Source organism: Tyto alba, unplaced genomic scaffold, assembly GCF_018691265.1.
Source record: "Tyto alba isolate M040663 unplaced genomic scaffold, T.alba_DEE_v4.0 Super-Scaffold_49, whole genome shotgun sequence".
In the NCBI taxonomy this organism is placed as follows: domain Eukaryota; kingdom Metazoa; phylum Chordata; class Aves; order Strigiformes; family Tytonidae; genus Tyto; species Tyto alba.
Window position 1 is genome coordinate 1673087 of NW_024881325.1, and position 26664 is coordinate 1699750.

Sequence of the window (26664 nt, forward strand, 5' to 3'; positions counted from 1 at the left end):
ATAGCCCATGGCATTTTTGATCTCCTTTCTCATTTGCATTTATATTTACAATGGTTTATGTTGCTGCAAGGGTATAAAATGCTGCAATTTCAAACAAAAACCCAGGCCATTTACCATTTTGTGTGAATTCCATAGGCAATGAATAGAAAATATCTTTTAAATTAAACAGCTCTATTATTCCCCAAATAGGCTTTTTTCCCCCTGTTTCTACTAGCAGCTACCTCCTAAACATTGTAGTAAATTTTATGGACTATGCTTTTAGTGATCACAGCTTGTAGTTATAATTCAGTTATAGGAATAAAATACATTTCCTACTGATTTATGAGTTACTTGCTTTGGGCCTTTTCAAGTGTTTGGATTTACACCGTTTCTCAAGTTTCTTCGGATGTTTTACTGTGCAGCCTTGCTGAGAGGATGAATGGGATTCCCTCCTTTTTATTTGGCTTTTTGGAGGATCTCAGTGCCACTGTTCTCTGCAGCCCTTGCACTTGGATTTCTCAGCCTGGTTCTTAAGCTGTCCAGTCTTCAACACTCCTCCATGGTTTGCATTGTGGAGATGTGACAGAAACTTGCATTTGGTGGTGGCAGCCTTTCGAGATGTTCCCTGGAGTACCTGGTTTGTTGTCACGCCCTTAACATTCCACTCAGCCCCAACTTATTGCTTTTCATTTTGCCATCAGAATTTTGGTCCTGTGCTGGTTCTGCAGGTTAGTACAGCAGACTGTAAAAGGAGACTTTCATAAGCCCATACCCCTCCCACTCAATGATTAACCCTTGAGGTGCGCTCGTTGGCTGTACCCTGCCACAGTGGTGATACAGCCCTCCTCCTCTGCTTAAAGATGTAACAAACCCATTTCTTCTAGAAGCACTAGGCTTGTTTTTGCATGGAATGTTGGCTCCCATTCTTTGAAAAGTATATTGCCTATGTTGCATCTTTTTCGTACTGTCAGGTATCTTTCCTAATGGACATATTCATTTCTGGGCCTTCTTTATATGGCTTGAGGGTTGCGTCTGAGGAACAGAGATGAAAATGTCGTTCACTGTCTTGATCTTGTGCTTGGAGTCAGGGCTGATGTTAAAAGCAGTGCACCAAATCATCTATGAACTTACTTCTTCACTAAGTCACTTGTTATTATGGAGCTGATTTTGACACTCAGCATTTGCTAGAGGACACTAGGTATTTTCTTTATTTTTACAGATAAATTAAGGGGTAAGGGGAGCTTTAGTTTAGGCTTCTCTAATGGAAAAAAAATCCATAAAAGTTTTGTTCTTTTGTTCTGAGGTGAGCTTAATTTTCATTCCTGTAAATACTTTTGATAAATTCATACATGAAAAGAAATATAGCAGGTCTACTGAGACAGTGGTACAAGCAGGAGTGTGCTTGAGTCCAAGGTGCATGCAGAAGTTCTTTCATTCCTGCTACAATGCACAGTTCTAGGGTAGGAAAGCTGAAAGGCAGTACTGAGTTTTCAAAAACTGTTTGAATTTACAACACAAAAATTTGTCAATACTTATTCTATCAGTTGCCTAAGTAAGCCCGTGTCCCTTTCCCACAATCACAGTGGTTTCTAATGTGTAATTTGCTTGGAAAAAGTCTGCTTTGGGGAACTATTTATATCCTACAAATACACTGCTGTTCAGTGCATGTGTCATTGCATAAACGAAACAATTTCTGCCCTGTATTATACTAATGTTTTGAATATGTGCATGGACAAAAAGAAAAAATCCTTTTTATCTCTGCTTCTTGGTAATGCAAACGTAACAGTACAAAATTCTGTAACGGAGTTTTTAAAGCAAGTCTGCATAGCTTTTTGCTGTCACATTGTTTTTATTGCTACAGTTCGAAGCTTGATTTTGACAAACACTGAGTTGGGGGTATCAGCCAACAAGACTCTTTTTATGTATTTTTTTTTTCTTGTTTGTTTGTTTAAGAGCATCACGGATTGTGTCAGCAGAGTTCTTGGAAAGAGGTTTTTTTTTAGTTATGTTGTGCTCCCTCTGCTGACTCTGCAGCAACAGAACACAAAGTAGTACAGGTCCTACGTTATGGAGCGGTTGTTAGATTTAAGAACCTGCAGACCATAGAGCAGCTGTTTAAATGTATGAAATGGACTATGTCCAAAAGCTTTGAGTCATTGTCTGAAATACAGAAAAAATTCACATACTTTGGTATATCCAAACCCAGATTACCTTTATTTTATGCAGATGTTGTCTATTAGATGAAGTCCATTATAATGACAGACACTATGAATGAAAAATATATCATTTTCATGATTGAAGAAGGTATCTCCTAAAGGCTTAAGCCAATCTTAATGCTTCATTGTACTCAAACATAATCAGGACTATTAAAAATTTGTAGAGTAATACCATCCCTGCTGAAGAAGATTTCCATTTTAATGATAACAGAGAATAGCCGGCAGGAAAAGGTAATATTTTTCCAGTGGACAAGTGGAAAACTGAGACAAAAGTTTTACTAGCAGCATATTTTTTTTTTCTCCAGGAAAAAGTAAATGCAGTAAGATGATGCAATTTTCTCTAAATAACCAGAAGAACAACAAATAGAACAAAGTGATACCATTTTACCGAATCTTGTTAGAATTGATAATCATCTCCACCTCCCAAAGATACCAGTTAATCACTTTCTGAACACTATTACCAGACCCTATGCCTCACATTGAGGACCTGAAAGCAGCACTGATGAAAATGTTGGCTTGAACTAATTGTCCATTGCCACAGAGAATTTCTGTGTCAGAGGTAATGAAAGAACTGAGTTACTGAAAGGCAAATGCAATTGCTTTATCACAAGACTCTCCTTTTGCAACATTCTTTTCTAAAAGATCAATGAAGGTCTTTAATTCAGTGGATGTGGTGCCGTCATTTAGGGTAGACATGTTTTTGCAAGGCACACATTAAACATTCTATCTTTCCTCTAAAGTAGATAAATAAATTAAATAGATGGGGCTATCAAGCTAAACCTTCACCGTCTTTAAAGCTAGGAATGGTTGTGTGATCTTAACTAATTTATATATGATATTATAACAGAGATGGTCTGAGCCTGCTTTAATTAAATTAATTGGCAAATGTCCCATTAAATTCTGCAGCACTTGCATATGAGTTTACATGACAAACTCTGACACACTTACACATGAGATGAAATTCAAACTATTTCATGAAATAGGTTTTAATTAAAAAAAAAATAATAAAAACACAACCAAAACCCAAGAATATTTACATCATGTGTATATTTGCCTATATTTATACCTGTCATGTCGTATAACTATACCATTGTCTTGATTTTTAGTAATGTTTCAAAGCTGAGAGGCTTTAACTATTTTTTTTTTTTTTCCTTCTGGTTTTCTGTAACTCGTATGAGGTTAGGATGTTCTGATTGCTTCATTAAATACCTCTAGGGTCATATTTTGGTAGTTTTGTCTGGAAAGAGCATGTCTAGAATGCAGTGCAACAGGCCTTTCAGGTTAACTGAGCACAGGTAGTGTTTATGGTAAAGAGTAGCTTGTGATCCAAAATGTTTTTCATACCATGGTAATCTCTTATGTTCAATTTTATGTTTCCCTAATATAAAAACGTGCACTGAATAACTGTCTTGGGAAATGAAAATCAATTCAATTTGCAATTGCTACTGAATGGAGTAACTTAATGATTATGACAGTTTTCACAAGCAGCACCAGATTAACTAACTGTAAACTGTCACTATGGCGGACAGTTAATACGGACAGATGATGTATCAGATGAGTTCATGCGCCTTCTGTTACTTCCTTGTAGATAATAGTTTGCAGTAGGCTACATGAGATTAAATGCAAGTAAAGGGAATTATAACAATTAGTTTCATATCTTGGTGTTTAATGTTATCTCAGCAGCACTCCCTCACTTCTGTTTTTTTTGATGATTAAATGTTAAGGCAGATTCATCTGACTTCACATGAATAACATCTCTGCTACTATTCTGCGTAGTCTTTTGCTGACTGAGAATGATTTTTGCACATAAATATTTTTTTAGCCAATGTTAGTTATGCTTTTATTACCTGGATCTCATATGAGCATGTGTGAGTTTTATGAAAGAATCCTGGAGTAGTCTGTTGATTGTACTTCTGCTTCAAATGTTTTGATGTTTTGGGGTTTTTTAAAACCATGAGAAGACTGCTATTAAGTATTTTTTTGCAGAGGGAAATGTTGGCATTCATCTTTAATGGGGAGGAAAAAAGACAAAATACACAGCAGAAATCAAGTAAAGTACACATGAAAAATAGAAATATTTATAAACTAACTATTATACATAGGAACAATTTTCACATTTTAGTTTTCAATAATGCAAGAATAACACTAGCACATAAAAGGTTTTCTTCATTCTAGTATTTATAATATAAATTAAAACCGAACAGTAATTTTGTCTCCAGTGGAATAGCAAATTTTATTAAATTGAACAGGATATCCATAATTTGACTTAAGACTTAGCAGTCGTGTGTGAAGATTCAGACTTTAAAACTGTAATGAAATGGTTTGGGTTTTATAGCCAAAACCTGAGCAAACCTGAAAATTCTCATGATTCAGAAATGCTTATGAGTAATATTAATGTGGGATCATGGATGCCTAGCTGTTTTGTTATATAAAGAAATGCTATAATATGCATTTTATTATCCAGAAATAGAGAAAGGAAGCACAAAACAGCTGTCTTGTGATTGATTTGACCTTAGATACTCTTACAGTACAGAATCTATTACACGGGCATCTTCAATATTCCTTTAGCAACTTTGAATTTACTGGTATCTTTGAAAAATAGCTATTGATTGGTATATCTGTATACTGGGGTCACATTGCTGCTCTGGTTTGGTTTTCTGTTTTTTTTTTTTAACCACACAAATCAGAAGTATGTGCATCATGAGAGAAAGTAAAATACTTTAGTCGTTTTGTTGTCATGAAATCCAGTAGGAATCCTTTGTGCAGGCATCACAGTAAGTAGTAGAAATATAGTCCCTACAGCTGGGAAAGCACAGAATTTTCTTTATTTTATACAGCGATGCGGAAAGCCAAGATTAAGGTAGAAGCCACACATTCTCCATTTCTCCCCACGTAGACAGGCACACATATAAACACCCATCTTGTCTTGTCATGCTGTTGTCGGAGAACGTTGCATCCCTCAGAGGAGATGTATTTTCCTTAACTGTGAGGCCTGAGAGGCAAAACCTTTCTCAGCTGTGGTTAGATCAAATGTCCTATCTTCATGACCCCGCCTAGGTACATGCTAGACTGGGAGTTGAAATTAAAAGCCGTGTAAATTGTACAGAGCTAAGGCCTTGTCAATTTAGATTTACAATATAGCCAAACTTATCAGTTTCCAATGGAAGGAAAGAAGTTAAGAATGTACACACAAACCTTTTTTGTGTTCAGTAAATCATATCTACTTAAGGCATTTGAGCATGCTAGAACCTTTTAACAGAAGACTTCAGATATACACACTTATGTGTATATATATATAGTATCATTACTATGTACCTTTGTGGGCATCTTAGATGAAATTATAATATAGACAACAAAATGACTTTTCAAAACTAGATTTTTTTTTTTTATAGGGGAGCAATTGAGCAAAGCCTTTCTAGTTGCCTGGAGATCAGAAGAACTGACATTAACCAGTCACGGGATGTTAAACTCTGGAAGGGGTGGATTTTACAGGCTTTTGCTCAGGGAATTGTAAATGGCTGCTGATTCCTGATTTTATTACCTTAGAAGAAGAAATATGGGTAGCATAAAATGGAATTACTTTGTGACCCATAGTAGCTGATACGTGCACCCACTGTTCCCTGGTTTTCCCTTCAGTGTAATCTTGGCATTTTTATTTCCTCTATTCCCAGCATACAGAATGTGCGTGAAGTGAACAGATGCACAGAAGAAACCCCCAAACTATTAGTAAGGAAAAAAACAGTATGCATGAAACACAGTCCCTCATATTAAGTGATTGTTAAAATAACAGATTATTTTTATTTCTTTATTTCTATTTTGCTTTTTCTATAGCTTAATAAAAATCTAAAACATCATAGTTCTAGGCTAGACATACTTTTACAGTGAAAGTGCTCTGGCATTAATGGTAGACTTTGCTGAAACAAGTTAGCAGTACTGACTGTGAAAACAGAAAATTCCTGCTAAGGAATTACTATGTCCTCTTAGCTTTTGGAGTTTGTGCCCGGCAAGCCAGGCCTCTGGACTTGCATGTTTATCTGAGACTTTCTAAGCTGTAGTACACCTATACATAGTAAAATTCAAGCACACACTGTGTTATAATGATTCAGGAGTTTCAAAGAATTAATCACATTATAACTAATCACATTATAACTAATCAAATTCTCCAAAACATCACAGTCATTCACTGTTATAAAGTGAAATACAGACCAGCTTTAACTTGCTGTTCAGCACACAGTGGTTTGCAAACTGAAGTATTTTAAATGGAAAATACAAAGTGATAATGCCTCAAGATTGTGAGAATATTTTTATAGAGTTTTTATGGATGATGCAGGAAAACTGTTTAATTTTAACGTTTGCTTTGTGTGTAATACAAACATTGAGATCAGTGGCAGGTGATTAAGTGTATCTCTATTCAGTGAGTGAGTTAAGCTCGCGCTTTCCTTTAAGCACGTACTCAAGCCTCTTCTGCAGTGCAGGGGAGGTGTCTGCGCGAGGGCAGCCATCAGTTTGTGCCCTGCCTCCTGATGAAATGGTTTCCTGCAGCTGCTTCTCGGCCACACAGGAACCTCATGGGTGCACCTGCGCACAGCGAGGCCCGTGGGCTCCACGGGGTGAGCCTGGGCTGTAACTGGGTCCGTGCCTGCAGGCATCCTCCTTCTTCACCCTTGAGGCAGCCCTCTGGATACAAAGTGAACATAATTCTCAGTGTCACTTGATTAAAGGAATATAAGCCAATGTTTAAATTTTAGATGGCTGTTGATTTTATTTTGTTTATTTTTTAAGGTCTGTCTGGTTAATTACAAAAATGGACTCTTAAGAAGGAGTCTATTCTATTTTATTGCTTTATTTGGAAATCTGTTTAAGACAGTTCCCAGTGTTGATGCCAAGGATTTGCACTTCATGCTTACAGAAAAATTGACTAACTGGAAGATACTATATAACACCAAGGTACTCTGACAACCTCTAATGTACTTTCACTAGATAATTTTCACTTGTGGCAGTTAGAAATTCTGCATTTTGCTCATAGGCAGATCTTACTTTCATTAAGGATAACGTGAGACTGTATATCCCATCCAGTGGCTGAAGCCTTTGGGAAGGTAGACGGCTGGCTGACCATCATGCTAACCTTGCCAACCTTCACCCTTAAATACTGTTTGCTTTACAGAACTCCACCTTACCAGTCATGTAGTAATAGGAGCAGCAGGATGAAGGAGCTATAGGTTCCCCTTTTGTTCTACCAGGGACAACATGTATGTTGTGCAGCATGAGATACGGTAGCATCTCTTCTGTTCCCACTGCAGTGAGAATTTCTTACCTGAAATTTAAGAATTAGAAAGGTGTCTTACAACCTTTGTTGTCAATGTTCAACACAGAAGAACTAAAGGTTTTTGCTGCAAGCCCTAGAAGGTGGAAGAATGACGGTGACTTTCCTGGGGAAAGATGAAGAGAACTGTAACCATTTCTGGCCATTCCTACCTTAGCCCTTCAGTATAGCTGATGGGGAGGACAGTCACTCTTTTGCTTACCTGGAGGTCTGTCAAAACAAAGGATGAGCTCAAAATTATAAAGCAGGTCTGTTCCATTATATTGATTTTGCAGCAACAGTTTTGGCAGTGTGACAGAGTAGTTTTGATTCAAAGTTCCTGTTATCTAGAGGTTAAAGGCTACTTGCTTGATTGAGTCTAAAGTCCAAATTAAACAGCCAAAGTGACTAAGTTATTTTAGTTCTATGACATCTATTCTATTTTTAGATTAGAATGTTCTTTTTATAAAGCATGGGAAATTAAAGACAGACCCTAGTTACAAAACAATAAATGTTTTACACTTGCTATTACTTACAGACTTTTTCATAGTTGAAATATATCTATATCAAGGATTTTGGTTCAGCTGTCAGAAGAGGACTTGGAAAAACAATATATCACTCTAAACTATATCTCAATCTAAATTCACTCAATTTGCTTAAGATTTTTGCAGATTGAAGCTTTTTAGTTGTTTACTACTTTCAAGATCTGCATAAACACATGGAATTTGGAAAGTCATAAATAAGATTTCTTTGAGCCTTGGGTTCAAGACTCTGGGATAAAACTTTTGACATACTTGAATGACTAAAGATTTCAGATATTTATTCTTGTTTGGAGGAAACCCACCACTATTTAATACCAACTACTTTTTTTTTTTTCTCTTAATATAGAAAACCTTAAGATTTTCAAGCACTTGGGAAGAATGATGATTAGAATTTGCAAAACTGAAAAATTAATTGTGGAAGACTTCTAATTCTATTCATATTCATGTTATTGAGAGATGCAATTAAAGTCCATGTTATCTGTTAAAAAAAAAAGTGAAATTTTTTTCTAGTTATGTTCATTTTAATTTTGCATCATTGTTTTGGGGTTTGTTTGTTTGTTTGTTTTAAATGACTTGCATGCTTACTAAAGCACATAAACATTCTACAAAATATACTATTAAAATGTAATGGTATTTCATTTGACCATTCATAATTATTTAGGTGGTTATTTCTCCCACATATACTTTTGTCAATTATTCATGTAACTGAACCGTTGTTCTGTGAGCTCACTAGTTGTCTTTTCTGCCTTTTGAGGTACAGATCAGACCAGTTCAGTCTAGTAGCCTACCTGTGACAGCCAGTCTGTTCTAAGGCTAGCCTGAGCCTGGATGCCAGCAAATCTCATTTTCTCTTACGACACGAGATGTCAGAGCCTTCCTAAGAAGAACCTCAAAGCTGCGTTAACTGCCCAGTGTTAGCCATGCAGTGTTACTATATAGCCTAATGCATTATATGGTGACAAACTTAAGCCAAATGGTAGATGGGGCCTAACCATTCCCCTAAAACCTACACCTGATTGTGAGTTTGCATCCTAACCCTTTGGACATGAGACCATTGTACCTCAGCTGGGGCTCAAACTCATTACAGAAATAACTAGCTTCTTTTAAAATGTCTTTTTCTTTTTTTTTTTTTTTGTTTTCAGGGATTACAATGGTTGACACAGAAATGCCGTTTTGGCCCATTAATTTTGGAATTAGTCCAGTGGACCTCTCTGCGATGGATGATCATACGCATTCCTTTGACATAAAGCCATTCACCACTGTTGATTTTTCAAGTATTTCTTCACCGCACTATGAAGATATTCCTCTTGCAAGAACTGATCAGACAAGCATTGATTATAAATACGATATCAAGCTCCAGGACTGCCAAAGTATGCTTCTAATTTTTTCAGTATTTCCTTCACGTTCACTTTTGCTTCATTCTCTGGAAAGTGTATTATCAACAGAAGGATTTAGAAGTATTGAGGTACCTAAATGCCAGTATTCTGTGTCATTGGAGATGTCCACAAGATATTCTTGCAGGGCAGATAGAAAAGATAGAATACATATAGCAGACCTTCACCCTTCCAAAGCAGCAGCTGGAGATTAGGCAAGGTATCGTAAAGTATCTAAAATGACATTAAACACTTTTTATTAGACACATGAACCCCACCATTTGTTTCTGAAACCTCCAGTCTCCTATTCATGTGCCTTGTGTGTAAAGTGTCCTTTGAAGCTATGTGCACACAATGCAGAATAAATATCCTAGATGTTAAAAAATGCCCCAGCATACAAAGTGTATTAAATTATTAATATGTGTAGATTTTAAATTCCAAATGGCCTAAGAAACTGTTGAAGTAGAAATACCGGCTACGTCTGAGTCAAAATGTTGGTGTAGCTTTTATCAGTGTTCTAATGCAGGCATAACCTTGGAGCTTCATGGGCTAGTATTATTTATATGCTGTAAAAAATGCTGCTTCTTTGCCAGTTACAGTAAAAAAAAAAATCACACGGAACTCTCCTTTTAAGAAAGGAAGTGGCCTGTTCTTAAATAAGTTGTTACTGCATTCCTGCTCCAGGTAGGAATGTGAAGTTGCTGTGCCTGGAACTTTTTTAAAGATCCACTTAGCCTACTTAGGTCTGACATCACTTTAGTTTGTAGTAATCTGTACAGGAATTCTTTCGGGGAATTTTTGCTAGGAAAACTGTGGTATTTAATTCTGGTTGTACAGCAAAGCAGGTGCTGCGTACCTTTGGGTTACTTATGTAATACATTAAAAGACATTTTTCTAGCTAATAGTTTATTTTTCTCATGTTTAACTAGAAATGTCCATAATGCTTTATTAATAAGCTAGAGAGTATGGTAGGGTTTAGGTAGGATAAATCCTCTTTGTATTTACTTAGTTTTCCATTTTTCTCTTTTCTTCCTAGTTTATATAGGAAAGAAAACTTTCTAGTTTGTATAATGTAGCCAGTTTGGGAAAAAAAAAAAAAAAAAAAAACAAAACAAAAAAAAAAAAACAAAAAAAAAAAAAAAAAAAAAACAAAAAAGAAAAGCACATTCACTTTATTGCAATACTGTCTGTTACATCACTCCTGAGATGTGATCTGATGTTATATTATAGTGTCAAATGTCACAGTTTTCTTCTATGACCAGTAATGATTGCTTTAAAGATACCATCTTTGGTTGTTTGAGCTTGTTCAATATTACAAATTGCTCTCTCAATTAGAAACTTTCAGAAGAGAAAATGGATCTCTAAACTGCACCCAAAATTGATCAGTGTTCCCCAAGAGAGAGCTAAATTTCTTTAAATATCCAATACATGTATTATACAATAATACGTGGTTCAATATATAGGTCTATACGTGGTTCAATATATAGGTCTATGAGATACTTAAGTATTTTTTAGACTAGGTTAGACACTCCAGTCCATCTCCCTGCAGTAGTTCTGAACACCTTAAAGTAATACAACCAGATTAGATACTGAGGAAAGTAAGGCCTTTCAAGTGTGAGGTCTCAATATGTAAATTTTTAATATCTCTATCTTCAAATCACTCAGCACTACAGAGCTGAAAACTGACTCTGTAATACACTTTCTACATCAGAATCTGCCTCTTCAAGGTTTTTCAGCCTATATACTGCCAGCAAAATAGCAGCTTACAGCTTACATCCCTTCACACCCTTCATTTACTACTCTTTTTGTGTTATGAAGCAGACCTGTGAATCTGTCTGTTCACTGTGATTGCTTGTGGTTATTCCTTGCTTCTTCTTCTTTACATTTAATTATACGTTCAGTTGATGATTTAAACCTTCTCCATATACAGATGCAATCAAAATGGAGCCTCCTTCCCCACCCTACTTTTCAGAAAAAGTTCAGTTGTACAACAAACCTCATGAGGAATCTTCCAACTCCCTTATGGCTATTGAGTGCCGTGTGTGTGGGGACAAGGCCTCTGGCTTTCATTATGGTGTTCATGCATGTGAGGGTTGTAAGGTAAGTTGTCACAGAAGTATTTTTTCTGAAGTAAGATTTGATACTATTTTCATCTGAATAATCACTTGCTAAAATCAGAGATCTGTGCTTTTTAAAAAAAGTTTTAGGTCTTGTAAACTTGTTGTAAATTGTTTCACATATACGCATATATTCACTGTGTGATACTTTATGACATAGTAGGTGGGAGTTTTTAAAAATATAATTTGCTTTTTTAATTATGTTACTGATCTATTTGAATTGTTTGTGCATTTCTTCTACATTTGTCAATTACGCAATTATATTTAATTTCTGCTATCTTGGAGGTCACTTGTAGAATCTGAATCATATAATGCGGCAAGAGCGGTCTCATGCCCAGCTCCAAAACTTAGAGCAATTTAAAATTCAGACTCTGTTATTCTGATTGACTGGAGTTTCTTTACCCAGTTTACACATTTCTAGGTGGCTACAGAAACGCCTAATGATATTAAAGAATGTGGCTTTCTGCTTTAAAACCCCACCTGCTATTTTTATGTCAATTATATCTAGTGTTTAAAACGCATAAAGGACAAATGACTGGTACAAAAATTTACCATCCTCAAGAACGGGAAAAGAAATGCCAGAGAAAGAAATTAATAATAATTCATTTAGTTCAAAGAAAAATATTACAGAGTTTAACATGAAATTCCCTTCTTCTCTGTTTTCAATATGTTGGGGAAAATAACTACCAGTAAAGATTCAATGCAGAGATTAAATAAAATGTGTAGCTCTGAATTAGGAACACACATAAAGTAATAAGTATGCTGTTGATTACTTAAATTACAGTGAATGATATAAATAAGACTTGGCATTATTCTTTTATTGTTATTGCTTGCTGTGAGGAAAAATTAATTGTTGCAAAAAACAAATGATGATAAGCTTTATTAATTGATTATGAGTAATCTGAGAAAGCATCTTTAAACTGTAAAAAGACAGAACAGTTAATTTCCATAACAATTTCTCTCTTTATAAGACTTCATAAAACTTCTGTGCAGTAATTTCTGTGAGTTTGGCATCAAGTTTTTGGATTTTTCATGTGCCAATGTGCTTTACAAACTTGTAATATCCACACAATGGAGATAAACTAGAAAATAAAACAACCTAGAAAATAAAACCCAGAAATAAATATTGCAAAATTAGTTCAGCACTGTGCAAACCCAAAGAACTAGAATATGTGAAAGAATATAAATTAAGTACTCAGGCTCAAAAATAAAAGCAAATATTTAAAATAGAATTTAAAAATACTTAGTTGGGAAAGAAAATTTAAACAGATAACCCCTAAATGTTTTCATTTACTTGAGATCAAACTGCTGCTGGCAGAATTTTTAGTTGGCTGTGATTTATAAAAAATTTTCTACATTTGTAGTGAACTTTACATTTTGAAAATGTCATGCTCACTTTATAACAAGTTGTCCCCTGAGCAGTGGAGCAAATGGAATTCTGCTTCCTTTGGCATAGCGTCCCTCACGCTCAGCACATCTGTAGAGCTCCCAACATCCCTACTGGCCTTTAAACCCCATTGATTCCCATCAGCTTCCCCAGCTATTTGAGATTTTTACCCCTTTATCCAAGTAGGTTGAAAATGGCTAGTAAGGTCAGAACAGGGCCACGGTGATAAGCAGACAGTATGATTACACAAGATTTACGTCCCTAGGAAATCTGTCTAAAATAAAGTTGCATTCAGTGTGTATGCAGGAAGGTGCTTTGGACGTATAGTGAGACAGCAGCACTGGCAGTTTCTTGCATTCTTTTATATGCTTTTATGTTTACTCCAGGGGTTTTTTCGAAGAACAATCAGATTAAAGCTAATTTATGACAGGTGTGATCTTAATTGCCGCATCCATAAGAAAAGCAGAAATAAATGTCAATACTGCAGATTTCAGAAATGTCTCGCTGTTGGAATGTCGCATAATGGTAAGTGTACACAGCATATTTTAAAACAATAATGTTTCATCTGAAAAATAACATGGCATTACTATGATTACTGAATGTGCTGCTTTAACATCTAGAGTCTTCTGGTTCTTTACACTAAGCAGTTTAAAAATACATATCAGAGAGATTGCCTTTGAGTTTACGAGACTATGTATATGACTGGAGTTTATTTTCAATATAAAAAAGATAGGGAGAGATCTGCATTTATCGATGTAATACATAGTGTAACATGAGCTCGTTTTACTCTCCATCATTCTTCCCCATTACACTGTTGGTTGTTCTTCCTGAACATATTCCTTGTGTAATTGTTATTTTTCAGTTCATTGTCTTATTTTCTGGAAAGTCTCTTTTGCATACTGTAGTTTAATACCCCTTTCATGTAAGTGGAAGATTTAATTATGAAAAATGGACTTGAGAATTTACCATGAGTTTGTGAGTAGTAACAACAACTTGAATTTGAACACTTATAGAGGACTGTTAGCACCACTAAGTTAACACTCCCTTGGACTAGAACACAACATACTTTAAATGAATGGGCCAGACCCTGTACTGTTTTAAAAAAACCTGTCCTCCTCCTTCCTAGGATACCACATCTGGGAATAGATTCCAATGTGTGGTAAGTAGGAGTGTAGTGTTTCTTAGCATGCTCATTCAGCTGTCGGCCTCTCATCGTGTAGTGTGTAGAGCTGTGATTCCTGTGTAATATGCACTGTCTGACCTCTCCACCATCCAGAGGTGAATATCCCCTCCCATCTGTGAACTGTAATCAGCATTTCTGTTTTGAATATGTTGTAGTCTTAGGCTGCAAAGGTGTTTGCAACTGTGTATGGTTCTGTGATTGCCTTCTTCATATTAGTTAAGCAGATAGCATTAAGCATATGATGATACTGCTCTCTCGAATAGAATTGAGAAGAAAGTCCCTCTGAACTTTAAAATGAACATATCAATTCATGTGGAAATACTTATGAATGTTTGGACAGAAAAACATAATGAAGATTCTTTGCTGCCTTGCTTTGGCAAACTTGAGTAAAAACAGGAATTAAATGTCATAACATAGAGACTTATGTAATTCTAAGGGTAAAGAATTGCAAACATGACTGGGAAAATAATTTCTCTGTGGTTTTTTTAGAACTTTCATTATTTTCAATATAAAAAATGAGTGTACTGTCCCCAAGAGGAAAGCTTAACTGTGGTTTGCAAAGTTATTACATGCACTGAATGTAAATTGGTATGGGAAATGTTTTGCTAATAGAAAATACGGTTTTCAAGTTCCTGGGATGCAACAGTAACACTTAAAAATAAATCTAATTTTGAAATGCTACTGTGGGTATTTTTATAATGATTCAGGAGTTTTTATTATTATTATTATTGTTTTCAAGGTGCATGCCAAATTCTCTTATAACCTAGCAACACAGCTTCCAATTATGTCAATGGGAACCATGTGCAATTCTGTGAAGAAGGGGAAGGCCAAGACTCTTCTCTTTGGCTTAGTAACATAAAGGACCCAAGAAATATTTTTATAATTAATTTTTCACCTCCCATTTCTTCCTGTTCAGCCACTGCCAAGGCAGAAGCTGTGGCACCAGCAGGGGCCACGGTTATGGGAGTCCGGGAGAGAGGGGCATAGAAAGGAGGGGGGAAAGGGCAAAGTCCCCTATCCCAGGGCTTGAAGGAATGCTGCCAGTTGCTCTCACTGTGAGTTCACCTAACAGGGAGTTAGTAGTGTTTATATTCAAGTATTGGCTTCTACATTTGCAGGTTTTGCCTACTCTGGTTCCATTACATTACATGAAACAATACCCTCCTTCCTGCATCATTTATAAACAAACACATTTATTAAAAAATAACTAAATTTCACCTTTGAAGACACAGGCCTATATGAAGAAACATGCAGAAATGCAACACTGGATGTTGTCAATGACACTGAGACACGTTTTTATGTTACATCTACAGATTAAAGTTCATCCACTTGGGTAGTGAAATTATCTGGATTTTAAACGCTTGGAATCAGCACGTGGATTATTTGTGCCTGAGGGTTCCGATCTATGACTGTCTTTGCATAGATACATTAGTCCAAAATGAATAGGGCACTTACAAAAACAGGGAACGCAAGGAGACACTTAGCAGCTACAGCCACATTTTTTCACGTGTAAGCACTACATACCACTTGGCTGAAGGTTAAAAAAGACAGTAGTGTTCTCATGCTTTGAATATTGTTTTCGTTTCCTCCGCTAGCCACTGCTGTGTTTAACTCTTCCTTGCTCAGATTGTGTTCTGAATTACCACTAAACAGAAGCTTAGTTATTTCATTTTAGAAATTTATTTTTTTTTTCTCTTCTGCTAAATATACTATTTATATAAAACCAGCTAGTGTAATGGAAGAAGGAGCACACATGGCAGTATGTCTTTATTATCAGTTCTGGGAGCAGTGAATTGCTCAATCTGGGCACGTGCCTCCAGTAAACTCAGACAGGTATCCGCCCTGGTTCTAGTTTGTGTTTTCTAGTGTAAGAAACTGGGTTTATAGTCTATTTGGGGGACTCATTTATGCTCAAAAAAAGAAAGGAAAGATAGATGACACGTTCCAGCTGCAGGCATGTGCCCAAAAGAACCTGCTGCCACTAATATCATATTTTTAAAATATATTATAAACATTTTTAAAAAAATTGAAAACTATCCTTTTGCCTACCAAATTATAAGATAAGAATGTTTGATTCACAACTCTCTAACTTTGTTGTTAGTGAACTGTTATATTTAAAATATATTTTAGGGTCTCCCTCACCTTATGTTTAGGAAACTTGATTCTCATAATTCATGAATTACATCAGATATCTTCCAAGACATGTATTTTCATGAAATAGGGACAGTGTTTAAAAGTGAGTCATGAAAAATCCACTGCTATTAATACATCCTAAAACCACGCATTTAGAAAGAAACAAACACATGCAGAAGTGCTAGATTGCTAATAAATGTACAATCCATACAAAAATAAAGATGCATAACAAACTTTACCCCAAGAACAGTTTTCACACACTAAACACAAGAAAATATTATGAGATTCCTGAAGGATTTCATTATTGTCCAATTATTTTACGGAAAAGTCTGATATTATGATGGGAGGCATCAAGATAGACCCTACGGATTTATATAGTACCAAACTCATTAAGATCTCATTTCCGTTCTTAGTGAAATCAGTTCTTGTATTTAGAAGAAGACTTGGTGCTACCTGCTAAATGCAAGCTCTGTTAGTGTGAGTGGCTGTTCTGCTGAACTGATCGATGTGTGGCCCGACAGCTGGCAGGCCTGCCGAAGCGGGTTGTTAAACCAAGGATGAGTTTTAGGCCAGTAAGAGCTAATCCATGTTATCCCGCTTTCATTAGCTAATCATTCGTTGCATTCCTTGATAACAAGGGGTAGTTTGGACTGATTTGACATTGATGTAATAGCTTTTTGTGCTAGGAGTAAGCTTTGTTTATTGTATCTAACTCAATTCTGAATGCAGCATGCAAGCATGCAAGAATAGAAGTTAGTGTTTATAACCTAGGTTACCATATAACAACATATGTTTATTTTCTTTCAGAGTAATCTCAGCATTTTAGCAGGCTTGCCATATAATTCAATGTTACCTTTGGCAGTAGTGCTTATTTCTTTTGTTGTTTGTGGGGGTTTTTCGCTTTTTCATTTACACGGAAAGAATTTAAAATAATCTTCTTTTAAAAAGAAGCCAGGAATCTGATCTTCATAGAAAAATTAGCATCATGAGGCCCCATGCCAAACCTATACCAAATACTACTTAAAAATATTTAGCAAATTGCTACGCAGCTATAATCATGTATCATTTGATATAGTCTTCCTCTGCACCTTTGGGCTTTAACTGCAAAATAGGTGATACATAAGGATGCTTGTATTTATAAAATTTAGCACATTGAAGGCAACGCTCTGATTTAACATTAGTGTTCGCAGGGTTTTTTGATTGCATGTGTAAAAGTTATATAAATTCTCAAACACGTGGAGGTAAACAATTAGATATGACTCCAACAAGGAAGAGAGGAAGAGTACTGAAACAAATAGCAAAGTAATAAATAAAATTTGGGGTTTATAGCACTTTCTATGCAGAAATCTCAAAGTGCCTTTCAGGAAAATAAGTATCATCATCACAAGCAAAATAAAAATAAATGATAAGTGAAAGAAGGTATCTACTCTAGAACTATTAACAGTAAATGAAATATTAACAGTACAATGAACTCCAATGCAATCTGTAAATTAATGGAAATAATTTTATATTAGGAGCACTGGAGATTATAACACATGCCTAGTTTGCAAAGGTAATTTGGCACCCTTTGTTGAGGATAAATAAGCACACCAGAAACGTGATTCTGGAACACCCTTAGTCAAACTTATTTTCCCTTTAAAAAATAAATACAGTGTAAGTTGTCATTTATTAGAAATTCCACACCAGTGCTATTGCAAACTTTTAACAGAGAACTATCAACAATATGTGGTTTAGCAATACCAAATTGCTAGCGCAAATACTGTAATTTACTTTTCAGGAGACTCACACAGGAGACAAGAGACTGCACAGGAATCAGGGTATAGGATAAGGGGCATATTTAGAAAGCATAGTATACATACTATGCTACCATTTTATACTCAAAACTAAAAGTACTGGCAGTATCAATGCAACAGCAGGTAGATACAGTTATGTGGAAAACTGCCATAAGATTTTTTTTTTAAAAAAATGGTTCTCCTCAATTCTAGCAAACTTACTTGAAAAAAACAGGCAGTGGTCTATTCACCCATGTATTAATTTCTAGCAAGATGTTTGTTACCAGTTCTTTAGAAGAATACAATTATATAGCTTAGTTGTTCTCCAGTGACAAAGCAATCTCTGTTTTGAAAATCTCTGATCTTTTCAAGAAAATCTCTACATTAAATAATTCTGTTTTGATAATCAGTGTCATAGCTGGTATATACATTGTGGTATATCATTAAGAATGCTCCAGCAGATTAAAGGGCGGGAGGGGGGGATGGAAAAAAAAATGGAAAAAAGAAAATAAATTCCTATTGTTTTTAATGCCTTGGGGAAGTGTATAAACTATTTTCGAACTAAATTAATACTAAAACATAGGAAGGGGAAGCAATATACCGTCCCTTTTTTCAATCCCTTGTTTGTAGAAAGAACTTTGATGAAAGGCAATTTTATGCCAGTGAGATTCCAGATTTTCAACTTGCTTCTGCAAACCCCAACTCTCGAGAATAGGCCCACAACAGAATCAGGTCTCATACTGGTGTTCAGCCAAGCTCTGTTTCCATAATACATAGAGTTAGTAGGCTTACAGAATGATCTCAGGGAATTCACATCAGGCTGTTAGGGGTGCATAATTTATTGTAAATATATTATAAAGATATTATATATTACATTATAAATGTATTCCATTTAAAATATTGAAATAGTTTACAAGTAGGTTTTATCGTAACAAAACATTTTTCTGGCCCAAAGCACCTAGATGCTGATATGATTGTGAAATCTCTCAAAGGACATGTTCCTTATTGTTCCTAAGTATTTCTTACTACATGTTAAGAAGTCTTCAGGTCATAATAAATTGCACTCCATGTATTTCTGAAAGTGATCAACATTTTATAGACATGGGCAACTCTGACCTCCCTTTTTTCTTAACAGCCCTTTATATGAGGCTAACATTTGCCTTGCGTTCTTTCCGGACTGAAAGGTCCACTGTAATAGTCTGAGAAGTCTTGCTAGACTTCACTTAGGTCTTCAGTTTGCAAATTCTTTCTCAAAAAAAAAGATGGTGAGGAGAAGTTGAATTTGTTGGCAAAATCCCAATCAGAAGCATCAAAGTGTCACAAGACTTTTTTCACTGATGAAGCTATTGCAAAGTGCACATTTGAAAAGTGGACAAATTAACCCTAAAACATAATCCTATGAGTGTCACTTATTAATATTGAATTAATATTAAATCTGAAACCAAGTTGAGTGAAAAACATAGTAGTTTTTCATGAAAATATGAATTTAGTAAATGTCTAGCCACACTGTTCAACGTGGACTTTTAATTAACCTTTAAAACTTTTATTAGCTAGATTATTATATTGATACCTTTTTGACCCCACACTGCAGTTCTATGTACTGTGCCTACTTAAAATATGTATGTAATAATATATTTTAGCTTTATTATGTTAATGACAGTTTGATTCTTTTTATTGACTCAGTCCTCAAGTATCAGAAAAAACTAATCTGTGAATGCTATAAGATATTCTCAGTGAGTTTTCACTCCACTTACATCATTAAATACTCATACTTCATTCATTTTACATCTTCAGTAATGTCTAAAATGCAGATACTAGTATTTTGTGTTTAATGTTATCAACATCCATACATGTTTTTTAAAAACCACTTCAAAGGATTTGTGCTAACTACAAATAAGAAGTTTTAATAATGAGAGAATCCATTCTAACTGCAAAATAAAAATACCAAAATGATCTTGAGTCACAGTGTTCATGGAAGCATATGTAACTGAATTAACTCCTTTGTAGTTATGCTGAATGTTTCATCTTTTTATTTAGGTTACACTAAGTACAAATACAAATTCTCCTTTTGTTTTATATTAATTTTTTATAAATCACTAACTTTACCATATGTTCATCCATACACATTACTTCTTTACAGAATGATGTCAGTCTATTTGGGCCATTATAGTATGTCACATAAACCAATATGTAGTTGATAATTTTTCTTTAAATGTTTTGCTCTCAGAAGAAAGGAAAGCAGCGCTATCTCCCTGAAAACTATTAATAGTAGCTGATTAAGAATACTTAGTGTTTCCCATGAGAGAGAAGAAAAATACATTTGCCACGGTATATATGATCCAATACAAGTATCAGTTGGCAATTATTCAAAATTTCCCATACGAAAAAATGATAATCAACAGACATTTTAATTTTCGGGGGAAAAAAAAACAGAATATGTTAATTTGTACCTATTGAGCTAGGTTTCCTTTTATGATGATTTTTATTCTGGCATGTTAACCCTAAGAATACCCAAGCAAATACAAAATATACAGCATGCATCATTCAGAGGCTAGGTTTGCTGAAAGAGAAATGTAGTACAGTTGTGAAAATAAACAACCTTCTTTCAACAGCCATGAAATAAGACAACAGATCAATAAATATAATATATGACAAATGGGGTTTTTTATGTTTTCTGGCACAGTTATTTATTCTTTAAAAAAGGTGTCATTTTTGTCCATCAGCACACTGCAAACAAACTCCTAAAAGAAAAGTGGCTGGTCGTTTCCAAAATAAATGTCCCTAGTATAATAATTGGTATTGTGATCTTAACGGCACTTTTACTTTATCCAGGGAAGACACTAATCATTGAAAACATGTTTATAATATTTCTATTTCTTCCTAAGGCCAACATGCAAACCTTTACTTCTTCCTTTTTTTTTTTTGTTGTGATGCTCTTTTGTTCTGTTTTGTTCTGTAAAATAAAATGAATTCTGTTTATTGAAATATTGTATGATAAATCAGTCTTGATCTTGATGGCTCATTTGGAATATTTTCCAGGCCAGTCCCCATATGAATAAATAGTATCTTGGACAGTAAGTAGGTAAGTGTGAAAGTAGGAGGTTTACAGCCTGCCTTAAGCCAGTACTGAGTAATTGTGAGATCATATGACTAGGTAGAACCATTTCCTCTTCTTTCAGTATTGCGTGCACACAGAGTTACCATGAAGAACTCAGCCTTTTCTGGCTTTTTTATTCCCTGCACAACCTTCTTTCTCATTCCTTAATTCTTTTGGTAACATTTTATAGCACTTGCTACATTAAGTTCTGCTGATCTATTTAGAAATGTATTCCTGCAAGGCATAGGAGTGTTTTGTTTCTAAACAAATTAAGAATCTGAGATCCATATGGTGATTTGCCCAAAACAATACAAGACTGAAAGGTGGTTCCTGCCCTAAGCCAACAGAATTTTAATATCTTAGGTATTCTTTACATTATATTTAGATTGGAGGTAGGATCAGTGGTTTTCACCAGCTGTCAGGTGAGCTGACAACAGGTTTGCATTTCCAAGCAAGATATTGTAATCTTACTGTTTAGGCACATAGGTTATTTCCTCTGAGATTTGTTTGCTTACATTTCTTTAAAGCACTTGAGCTGTTGTTCCTATACTACTGGAGGAAAATAATCTTTTTCTTACTTGCTTAAGTACTGCTTTAATACAGACTTCAAGAGCTCATAACAAAAGGTGACATAAAAAACGCTTTTTTGGGTGCAACTGTAGCTATAGTAATTGCTTGTCATCTTCTTCAGCCATCAGGTTTGGGCGAATGCCACAAGCGGAGAAGGAGAAGCTCTTGGCAGAGATTTCCAGCGACATCGACCAGTTAAACCCTGAATCTGCTGATCTACGAGCACTTGCCAAGCATTTGTATGACTCATACATAAAGTCCTTCCCTCTGACCAAAGCCAAGGCGAGGGCGATCTTGACAGGAAAGACGACAGACAAATCAGTTAGTTCCCTCTGTTGTTTTTTTTTTTTTTTTTCTTTCTTTTGAGTAAATGATTTACCACATTGACAACACATCTTTTTTTTTTAAAAAAAAAAAAAAAACTTTGCTGTTGGCAGTTACATATTTCAAGCTGTGTCTGAAACACAGGAAATGTTTTTAGATAGGATAAGTAAACATTATTTGAAAAAACTCTAAGTTCACCTAATAAAATACTTGAAACCAGTACAAGAATTTGAAGGTCATCTTAACCTTTTTGTACTCTCTGATCCACTCTTCCCATTTTCATTCTCCTTCACCAAAGGTTATCTTCCACACTATCTGTTTAAGGTGGCTATCTAGCTGTCAGGAATAGGTTGCTATACTATTCAAGCATCCTTATCATAGCGTATTATCAGTACTAGCTGTACCCAAAGGAATATTCTTTTTCATAAGTGTCAAACGATTCCCAGTACCAACACCATCACTAGTCTTAACTGTGGTGCTTGTTCGTATGATGCTCTGATGACTTCCTGCATTCAACTGGGTTATCTTGGATCAGATCAGCATCCTGTGTTGGTACAATTTGAATTTTAGGAGAATGTACAACAAAATCTTTGAAAAGCAAGGAATAGAGAGACGTGTATTTGTGGGTTGCTTTGGAAGTTTCACTAGTAATATGTAACAATCTTCTGTATCAGTGAGAAGGAGATCTGGTAATTATGATAGGTTTTATATTTTGTCACTATTTTAATACCTAAGGAGCAAAATTATTTTCCAAAACTTATAACTCTTAGCTTGATATATTTTTCTAGAATCATTGGCAGAAAATTTATTGTCTGGATTACAACAGAGACTGTATTTTGTTTTCTTTAATAATTTTAAAGACAGGAAAGAATTTAGAGTTATTTTATGCTTGCTTTCTTTAAAGACAGTTAAAATCATAGTTTAAATATTGTCCCGAACTTAGCTGTACTCCTTACAGTAAAACTTCAGATATGGTGGACACTTAGTTACAATTTGAGTACTGTTCATCATGGAGTATATAAAGTTTGAACCAGCATAGTTTATTTATTCTGCAGGAAGCTGAGATGCTAAGTCCACTTGAGGGTCATTGCTTTTTCTAAGTCTTTCCGCAGTTCCCTCTCTACATCAGAAACATAGGTCACCGGGAAAGCATTAATACAACAGTTTAGTTTTTTGAAATGTGTTAATAACTGTGTACCTGCACTGAGAAGCAGAATAGGAGTGTGTGGGGGGGTGTGATTCTATGTCTCGTTTGCCCCTCTTCATCCCAAAAGTGTCACCAGGAGGCCTGCTCCTTTTTTCTGCAGCCGCCCACTGTGCCTACTCTGGAAGGTGATAGAAGTTTGGGCTGGGTTGCCTACAGTGCTCTCGTCTTCTGTTTTTCCGGACGTGTGTTTAGAAATCTGGGAAGGTTGTTTCTGAGGTCCCAAGTGCATCCACAAATCCTGCTTCTGTTCTGTAAGGTTCTACGAAGTAGTCAGAGAAATCAATTGGCGTGTGGTTTGCTGCTCTGCTGTGCTGGGTACACAACAAATGCAACTTGGTCATGTCTGAAAGTCGCACTAATGCAATAATCATGCAGTAAATATATAGTGTGCTATCAATGATGTTCTCCTTTTTTATCAAAAGTATTAAAACTTTGACAGATTAGAATATAGCCATAAAACAATAAACATAGAATCTAGCTTTTCATTGCTGCAAATTTTCAAGCCTTTTTACAAAAAGAACACTAAAAGAGTGACCTGCAGTATTTGATGGTTACAACTTTGATGTTATTTGAACTGTAATGGGCTTTGTGCTCTGGAACATCAAGCTGCTTACTATGGGCATAGTTCAAGTTTATGTTACTTTTTAATTGCTACATCATGTGCATTAACTGAAAATGAATGGATATGCTAAGTGAGTCAAAACTAAAATTACTAACTCATCCTCTTTTGGGATATACAGTGATCTTTTAACATAAGACTGTACTCATAAAATTCTTCTGAATTTATATTAAAATTTCTGTAGCTATTTTGAACTCTTTCTTGATATCCATCTTTTAGTGTCAGTAGGCTGGTGGCATAGTATAGTCTTTGTAAAGCACATGTACATGCACAGAATAGATTACTTTCTTTGGTGCTCTCACTTAAGATTTTATAGAAGGAAAAGAAAGGAATGACCTACTAGTACTAAAACATGCATTTTAAAAGCTTTATTCTGCTGTTTCACATATGTGTGCATATACATATGTACAGATAAGTGTAAAATGTCTTTTCTGCTGCCAAAGTAGCATAACATCTTAAAAAAATAGTTTAACCTCCCGGCTTTTCTCAGTGCGTTGTGTTTATTTTTTCAGTTTCACACTGAAATTCTGGTGCAAGTGGAAAAACAGTGTCATACCTCACACTCTGTTTAACTGAATCTCATGGTCTGGAGCTACGTTTGCCTGTGGTTACTGCGAAAGGGACCGCGCTAGTTTCACTGGTCTTGTAAGCAGCAGAATATTGATTTAACGAAACCATTCTGAAAGCTGAAATCCTTTTGTGCGGATACTATTACGTCCGTTCGCAGGTAGACCTCTGCTGTCCAAGCAGCTGTAGCAGTTAAAGACAAAGCTGTCAGCAGTCACCCCTCCCTCCCCTCCCAGGGAAATCAGGCCGGAGCTTTGTGATGGACTCTGCCTGAAGCAGATGACCAAACACTTTCAGAGTCTCCATCTGCAGAACTCGGGGAGGTGGGAATAGTAAGGTCTAGCTGGCGGGCAGCAATAAACACCCGTGGGCAGGGTCCTCCTCAGAAAGCACCACCAGACTCTAAAGAAAGTAGCTATTTTCCTTATTTAAAACTCCATAATAATTTAGCGCTCAATAGGCTTCAAAAATGGTTTAATGAAATAGGAATAGAATTTTAGGAGTTTCCAGAAGCTGATTGTGTGGGAGAGGACTGCTGACTACATATTGGCTTGGGTTATTTTTGCACCTGTTCTGCAGCACAGAGTGAATATAAAACCATGAGAGTCAGCACCCGTATGAATAAGGCATTAGAATCTGTAATCATAAAGGAACCTAAATTGAAAAATGCATTTCTCTAGCCCAATTGTTGGTGTATAACTCCTTGTATTTTCATTAATTAATCCAGTATATTAATAAGTATATTAATATCAGTAGGTATTTGTTTAGTGCAGCAATTAACTATTTAGCCATTTATCCTCCAAGAAGAAGATTCTTCGGATAAATTCAAGAAATCCTCACTTAACCACCTCTTTAAAACCAGAAGCTTCTTCTGCATATTCTGAAACAGATTGTTTCCAGATCCTAACAAAAGTTTTCCTGGCAGCACTTTTTCTAATCTGCTTTCAAAATTGATTTATTCCACTTGAGTTTCTTTCACAGTCAGACGTGTTCTTGTGTTCTGAATTGTGCTGCTGTAGTTTGTATCATGTTATTTGTGTTTTCTTTCCCATTGTCAAGTTATTTGAGTTTAAATATTTCCTAACCTTGATATTTTTAAAGGAATTAACAGCAAAAAGTTAAATTTATGAATCAATCTATACCATAAAGTTGATATTACTTGCAGTATTTTCTAGACGGATAGAACTTGAAAAGAAGGTGACAGTATATGAAGTAATAAAAATGTGAATATACTCTGTCTTTCTACAAAAAAGAAGTTATATCATCAGACACGCAAATGTTGTCACTGTACACTCACTAGATTCTATTTTATAGAGGCCATTAAAATTCAGGTAAAAGGAGTAACTTTTTAATCTTTTGTTAATAAGCACTCCAAACTTTGAATTCAGGTATTACAGAACTTCCGTAAAATAAACAAACAAAAAAAAAGGCAGAAATTGTGGATATTTTAAAACAGTGTTTCTTACCCCACTTCCTCAATTATTAAAAAAAGTATCAGCTTTAGACCTATTTTTGGAATGTGGATTGACAGAACATGTGAGAAGTCCTTATGAGCTACTTGTCCTTTCCGTAAATCATTTTAACATTGTGAGGATATTTGCTTTAATAGGTTTATGAAGATTTAACCTTTTGGGGTCAACTACCCTTGATATATTCCTCAGAGATTACTAAGTGTTTTCTGATGAGTTATATCTCTGTATGCTACTTCAGTTCCTCAGGAGCCAAGTGTTCATAGAAAGGACATTTGAAAGTAAATTGTCTTTTCCTTTTATTTTTAGCCATTTGTTATTTACGACATGAACTCTTTAATGATGGGAGAAGATCAGATCAAGTGCAAGCACGTGTCACCGCTGCAGGAGGAGAACAAAGAGGTGGCAATTCGCATTTTCCAGCGGTGCCAGTTTCGCTCAGTGGAGGCAGTGCAGGAGATTACAGAATTTGCCAAGAACATTCCAGGTTTTGTGAATCTTGACCTGAATGATCAAGTAACTCTCCTGAAATATGGGGTCCATGAGATCATATATACTCTTCTGGCTTCTCTGATGAATAAAGATGGAGTTCTTATATCTGATGGACAAGGATTCATGACACGGGAGTTTCTGAAGAGCCTGAGAAAACCTTTTTGTGACTTTATGGAACCCAAATTTGAGTTTGCTGTGAAGTTCAATGCACTGGAATTAGATGACAGTGACCTGGCAATATTTATAGCTGTCATTATACTAAGTGGAGGTAAGTGCTGTCTTATTTAATATATTTTATGTAATAGAATTGACACT

General features: G+C 35.5%; 1 protein-coding gene across 4 annotated transcripts in view; it reads left to right on the plus strand.

The window, feature by feature from the left end:
• The window catches only part of PPARG (peroxisome proliferator activated receptor gamma), a 60378-nt gene that overhangs the window by 26002 nt on the left and 7712 nt on the right, over positions 1-26664 (plus strand). For 3 of the 4 annotated variants that reach the window (XM_042807042.1, XM_042807039.1, XM_042807040.1), the window contains exons 2-6: positions 9182-9409; positions 11343-11512; positions 13303-13441; positions 21793-21992; positions 26167-26617. In XM_042807042.1, the coding sequence (XP_042662976.1) occupies positions 9190-9409; positions 11343-11512; positions 13303-13441; positions 21793-21992; positions 26167-26617 (1180 nt within the window). In that variant the 5' untranslated portion in view covers positions 9182-9189. Of the gene's footprint in view, positions 1-7017; positions 7143-9181; positions 9410-11342; positions 11513-13302; positions 13442-21792; positions 21993-26166; positions 26618-26664 lie in introns of those variants that run through there. The other variant, XM_042807041.1, reaches the window with a different exon arrangement.